This window comes from Gordionus sp. m RMFG-2023, chromosome 4 (assembly GCF_954871325.1).
Source record: "Gordionus sp. m RMFG-2023 chromosome 4, tfGorSpeb1-WG-v2, whole genome shotgun sequence".
NCBI classification, from domain to species: Eukaryota; Metazoa; Nematomorpha; class Gordioida; order Chordodea; family Parachordodidae; genus Gordionus; species Gordionus sp. m RMFG-2023.
Genome location: NC_088778.1, coordinates 4,163,099 through 4,170,606, shown reverse-complemented (window position 1 = coordinate 4,170,606; position 7,508 = coordinate 4,163,099). Strand labels below are relative to the sequence as shown.

The window sequence follows — 7,508 nt, the reverse complement described above, 5'->3', positions numbered from 1 at the left end:
AGGGTAGATGGAAATATCACGATTTTTTTTTATTATCATCAAATAGATATTCCATTTTTTTATACCATTCCTTTCCATCCTTAATTGTTTGACTTATTTAAAAGAAATTAATGTAATAAAGTGTAAAACTTTATAATACATCAAATAACTAAATTGGCGACGAAAATTCTATTATAAACCAAAGAATTTTTATAATATATATAAACCTTTTATTTATAAAAAAACTTATCCATATTATAATATAGTCTCGTGATAAATTTTTACATAAAATTTGTATGCAGTAAAAAAAAAAATAATACTTTTTTAAACACTTTCAAACAAACTTGTAAAATTTTTATATAAATATTTGAATTAAACAATCGTAATATAATTTATCCATTTATAAAAATATTTCTTTCCGCAAGATGGAGTTTTATAATATTTTAATAAATTTTTATATTTAAATATTGATACGATTAGTAAAGGCCTTAAATTAAAGCAATTAATATATGATTTGTCAAATTTGGGCAAATGCTTTAAATTTCATTTTGATTGAATATTGGCCCATTGGCTATCCAAAAATATATTTAATATATCTTCATTTATCCTATTAATTTTTTTTAAATATTGAAATTGCTGAGAACAGCTTTGAATAGAAACAATCGATAAAGAATTAAGACTATCCTTGCGTAATAGGTGGCTGAGACTTTAAATAATAGATTTAATTTAATTTAAATCGTATAATTTTCCGTCTCTTGTATTTATATATTTTTTTAAGTAAAATAATATGGTATTATTAAGCCGGGATAAATTTGAGAATCATATTTGATAGTAGAATTATGGACAAAAATGTCCCGGATAAATAAACTCTAACAAGATATTGGACAAAAATGCCCTTTGGCAAGATCACACCGAGCTAAAAATATCCAAATTTTAAAAAATTATTAAATTCTTAAAAATAGGCACAATACTAAAATTTCCTCATCAAGCATTTATTTATCTAGAATAGTATTTTTGTTAGTATCTTTTGGTTATTTATTGTCCCATGCCTTTTTGTAAGGAATACTTTTGTCTGGTTCAGGCTATATTGGTAGAAATTAATAATAGCCACTCGCTTTAAACATTTAAAAACCAATTCAAATTATTTCGATGGAAACTGTAAAAGGATAATTTTTAAAATTTTTTCCTTATTTCCAGATATTAAGGCATGTACAATATTAAATATTTTTAGAAAATAATCTTGTATCAAATTATATATCTTATAAGGATAATGAATAAAATCAATGGTTGAAAACTTCCTCTATTCATTAATAGCTGGCACCATCAATTAGCTTATAATTAAATAGAGACTCTTATACTAAACAATCACAACTTATTATTAATAATAGCTAAAAAAGTTAAGATATCTGTAGAGATTGTGGAAGGTTTGGGTTGTAGAATTGGGTTCAAGAATTAACAAGTTTGGTAGTAATTTTATTTTTAAAAACGAATTTGAAAAATATATATTATTAGCGAATCGAAAATGCCACAATATCAACAGTCAAAAACTATTATCTCCAAAATGTTAATTGTATGTTTTTTGTATATATCAAAATATCAGCCCCAAAACATTTAAAAATATAAAACTTTGAAAATCAATTGAACATATTATAATATTAAAATATTGCTTCAAGGTAGTAAAAATATTAACATTTAGATTTAATTTATGAACAATATCATCAAAAGGGGATAAAAGAAATTGCTAAATTTATATGCCTAAGTACGCTTATTTTAAAAAAAAGCAATTCGCTAAACGACATCATCATTAATATCTTTAAATTAAGGAATTTGGTAGTTATCAATTTTTTTTGAAATTTTTGACTTATATGAAAGAAATTAAAAAATAATGCAATAAAACTGAGGCATCAGCTGTTCTCCCCTAATGATAGTGACTAGGTTCCGGAAGCAAGAATACCTACAACAATAATAATAATGATATCTCGCTCATGTCAGCCAAATTGTACAAAGCAAAATATGCGTGCAAAATCGATATCAAGTCTCCCTTTTTTTCGATCCCCTTACCAATTCAGGTTAGGAAGTACTTCGGGTAATTCGGCAAAGCAAATTCTGCGTATAAGGTCCTGCCCATGAGGGAATCGTTTAGCCCCTATTACCTACAATTTATTATCCTCGAGGCATGTGCCAAAACCGTCAGGAGAGCCAGCTACAATGTCTACCTTGACGATATTCTCATTTACGGGGACAACGACAATGACGTCAAATGGTCTACCACATCACTTAGATGCACTCTGGAAGGATGGGGTCTAGAAATCTCTCAAAATCTATCTTAGACCCAACGTCGCAAATTACCTACCTCGGCATCCCAATCGACTTCGATTCTAAAACGATTAGCGCCGACACAAATACTAGACGACGGCTCGAGAAATGTCTCGAAGTATTCAGACGTCACTCTTATCAACACCTAGAATTGGGATGCATACTTGCAGCCAAAGTCTTAGGAGTAGTCAACCACTACGCCTATACCTTTATGGGCATGTCCAGGCTCTTCTCTCCCTACTACACCACTATGAATGAGGGAAGCCTTGCGCCCGTTGTTGACCTTATTTAGCCTTCCAAAAAGCTAGCAATATAATGGAAGCAATGAAAGCACCCCTTAGAATCAGATACTATGCAAACAACCACGTCTACACCGATGCGTCTAAATCGCATATTGGTATATCATTAGGGAGATACGACAACCTCTCTGCGGCATTCCAAGAGGCATGCTTACTTTTTAATATTCTGACACATGCCATCAGCCACATCAACGCTTGAGAGGTTCTAGTCGTTAGTATGCAAGCCATTATGGCCTTACATAGACAATGAGCACCCTATGATTTTTCCGACTCCCCAGTACGTAATACTTATACAAAAAAGGAGGTCAAATCACCATCTATAGAAATCGTCCTAACTCAAGTCCTCCAAAAGATCGGCCTTCAGAACTTCACCGCTATCTCTCAAAATATTTATGTCCCTTCCGATGAAAATCCAGCAGAAGAACTATCTAGGGTATGGATGGCTCAATGAGAGCAGCTGCCAATTTAATTCATCCATCATTACTATTTATATAACGGTAAAACTTATCTAATTTAGGCCGTAGAATTAAGATTTTTGCTCAACTTTCATTTATCAAGATTAGTAATTGAATTGGCATTAGATTTAGTCAAAGTTACGACTTTCGATTTATGAAAAGCTTTAATTAGGCAGGTTATACTGTATAATATATTATTCATACAATATGATTTTTTATTAATTTAATTTAAAAATCATATTTTGCTTGAAATATATTTCATCATCTACGAAAAATTATAGAAAAAAAGTTAAGAGACATATTCGAAATAGGAGAGACTCAGTTTGGCTCTATGCCTGGAAGATCGACAACTCATGCTATCCCCGCAATTAGACAAATGAGTGAAAAATACATGGAAGAACAAAAAGCTATACATGGTCTTTCTCAATCTAGAAAAGGCCTTCGATAGAATCCCAGAAAACTTATCTGTTGGGCGCTACGCCACAATAAGATTCCTGAAAAATATATAAGAATAATATAGGGTAGGTATATGACCACACAACAATGGTCCGTAGCACAACAGGTACTTTAGCAGGCTTCACAATAGCTGAAGGATTTTATCAAGGGTCAGCTCTCAGTCCACTTCTCTTCATTACAGTAATAGATGTATTAGTAGAGTCTATGCCTCAAACAGTCCCGTGGAATATGATATTTTGATACTTGCCGAATCCAATGATGAATTGAAAGAAAGATTAGTGAGTTGGATAAATATCCTAGAAAAGCAGGACTAAAAGTAAAAAGAGAAAAGACGGGATATATGGTGATAGGAGGAGATTAAAGAGAAATTATTGATATAAATGAATGGCAGATATCGGCAATTACAACAACGGCACAATAGAGAAAAGGATAAAGAGTGAAATTAATCAAGAGTGGTTAAAGTGCAGATCTTTATCTGGAGTGCTATTTGACAAAAAAATCCCACACAAATTCAAGGTAAAAATTTACAGTTCCATAGTACAACAAACTATTCTATATAGTTCGGAAACATGGCCAACCAAGGAATCAGACGAGCTACAAACTATTGAGATGAGAATGCTGAGGATGATTGCTGGGTTAACAAGAAAGGATAAAGTGCGCAGTACAAGAATACTAAGTAGTTTAAAGGTAGTGCCAATTAAGACTAAAATTATGGTAAACAGATTAGGTGGCATGGGCACACAATGAAAAGGCCTATGAACTACATAGGAAATAAGGTTGAGAGTTTGGAGGTGATGGGCCGTAAAAGAGGAAGGCCAAAACTTTAATGGGGCCATAAAGTTAGAGTCAATATAAAGAAGTATAAATTAGATAAAAAAGATAGTATGAATAACATAAAGTGGAGTAATATTGAAGGAGCTTACCACCAGAAAAGATGAAAGCTAAAGAGAAAAAATAAATAAAGAATTTCGATATATCCTAAAAGAACAAAATATAATATATATTATTAAACTTCTGGTGTAATTAGATGTTCGATTTTAAAATTCTAGTTCAAATATGGCTGAGATATTTGGGTAACAACTTATTAATCTTGATATTTAATTTTTAGAATTATTATTTTATTTCAGTATAATATTTTTATCTCTTAATAAAATATCGGTTATTTAATGTTTTAACTACCACACCAAATATAACAGAACAACCAAGAACTATAATTTAGAATTTGAGTGAAATCTATAATTAGCAATTGGATTTCAATAATCAATAGTTTTACGTGTATGATGAATATGGGGAGTTTTAAATTTAAATAAATCATAGATTCAGTATGTTAGTAATTTTACTTTTTTTTATATTATAAAAGAAACATTACAAATTTACATTTTTAAAAATAATTTCCATCTATTTAATATTACATTAATAATGATCCTCATTTCTATAAGCAATATCAACAAACAAGTAGTAGTTGTGGTGAATACGCCTAAACCAAAAAACATAACTTACAAGCGTTTATTGGACTTCTTGCTTATTAACATCTTTTAATTCCGAATTTCACAACAAAGGCACCACGGCCAATATATAATCTTTACAAAAAAATCTATAAATCGTTAGAAGTTCATGATAACGCATATCCTGATTAAAAAAAATATCATTGATGCATATCTATTAACGCCATCTACAATCAAGAAAATTAATTCATGCGGCCAATATTTCCAATTATAGTCTAGCATCGTTCTATCATTGATTTATCAATATTGATAAAAGACTTATATAATATTTACTCAATCAAGGGTACTTTAAAAATTGAACAAAATTAGAGAGAGAAGCATTATCAATCATTTTCGGTTTGTATAAATTTGAGACAGCAATTTAAAATAGTGACAGATAATAAACCATTATTATCTACTAAGCCCAAAAATAAATATAGAACATCACCGAAACTAACAAGATGGGCATTTTAAACAACGAAAAATTGGTTTTCGAAATAGATTCTATGATTAGAGAAAAATACAAACCCTGTGGTAACTTAAATTATGGGAATTTTGTAAAATACCTGGCCTACAAGAGTGGATAATACACACACAGGAATTGTCGACAATTATTGAACATATTCTGAACTAAAATATATATTTTTTATATTAATTTTAAATAAAGCCTATTTGTTTTCTATCTAAAATATTAACTCAACGTTTAATGAATCAAATATATTGATAAATTAATTTATAAATCTTTTGAATTATTATTTTATTTAAGTATAATATCGTTATCTCTTAAATATAATATAAGTATATTTATTAATGTACCACACCAAATATAACAGATCAACCAACATGTATAATTTAAAATTTATGAGTAAAATATATAATTAGTAAATATTTGGATTTCAATAATCAATAGTTTTACTTATGCTGAAAATGTGGAGACTTAATTTTAAACAAATGATAGATTCAATACGTTATTTATTTTTATTATATCAGAAAGAGGAATGGTAGTGTTGTATACTATATTTTTGGAAAATGAATATTAAATTATTTAATATTTGAAAAATATAGTATAAAATTATTAAATATATTGAAAATTAATATTATATTATATAATTTTGAATTCCATTTTGTTTATTTCTCACAAAGCCTTGTTGTAATCAACACAAAGATGTAACGAGGGAGAGGGTGAGAATCATTTTAAAAGGATACACCTTACATCTTCACCCCCCCCTCCCCTTCACCCACCATGAGAAATATAAAGAGGCGTAAAAACTAACTAAAAAAATCTTTATCTATGAAAGAGACTTATCAAGGCACTACGCATTATTTTATATATCTATTATAATTATCATTTAAGCCTAGAAAATACAACACTATAAAATAAAATATTAACAGGATACTTATAGCTCATTATAAAAAATAATAAATTATTACAAACAGGTAACTTGAAGATTTTGAAACTGTTATTATATACTTTTTGAACATATTTTACATATTATGGCAAGGATAAAATTAATTTATTGAATATATGACAATATAGCAAATTATTTATATTTAGATCATGGTACACTATAGAGCAGAAATAGGAGCTGATTAAAAAAAAATCAAATGTGATAAAGGAAACAGTTGATTAAAAAATATAACCCTTTATCCTTAAAAAATTTAATATCAAATTAATATTTTTAATTTTCAAATGAATAAAAATAAAAAAAACTTCCTAAAATTGAACGAGCGTAAAAAGTTCACATTTCCAAATTCGTCAAAATTATAAGGAATGTCGTTTTCATCATTTTCTTTAAAAATGAACTTCGTTCACGAACGCTTTCATTGAGTGCCTTCGTTTTAAGCATTATTAAATAATAATCGGTTGGAGCAATCAGCCCAACTGTACTTTTCAACCCAATCCTTTGTAGAGGCAATCCAAAATCAGGGACTTCTACACCCCCGCCAATAAGAATTCAATTTTCTCTGCTGTAGGGAGTAGGGGAAGGGATAAAAATTTATAAATTTAATTCAAGCTAAACATTTATCTACTACATTTGTAATCATCTTGTTGCCTCCTAATTTTTAAAAAATTGTTGACTAAAACAAAAAATTTTTTATATTTTGTAATTATACAAAATTCTCCTTGTTTTTTCTATATTTGTAAAAATATACACAACATTTAAATTTTAACTCGCCCACCCCTCTCCACCTCCCCTTGTATATTATTATAAAATAATTGCCTACGTGATAAAATATTATTTGTTACAAAAAAAAATTTAAGTGAAATTTCGTTAAAAAAGATAAAATAAAATTCTATTTCCTTTTTTTTATTTTAATATAAATTTAATTTGATATTACTCAATTTTAATTAAAATCACGATGATAAGAAAATTTGGAAATTTCATTTGTTTTTTATATTTGATAATACTCTTCAATTCTAATTGCGTTCAAGGTAAGATATTCTTAAAAAATAGATGAATTATCATAAATATATTTTGGCATAAAGGTTTTGAAGATAAAATATTTTCTTATTTTTA

At 28.4% G+C, this 7,508-nt stretch overlaps 1 protein-coding gene across 1 annotated transcript; it reads left to right on the top strand.

Moving 5' to 3' along the window:
• Positions 1–3,889: 3,889 nt before the first annotated feature.
• LOC135928239 (uncharacterized) lies at positions 3,890–4,252 on the top strand. The gene has a single exon (XM_065464643.1). It carries the CDS (start codon positions 3,890–3,892, stop codon positions 4,250–4,252), a length of 363 nt encoding a protein of 120 aa, XP_065320715.1.
• The last annotated feature ends 3,256 nt before the right edge of the window (positions 4,253–7,508 follow it).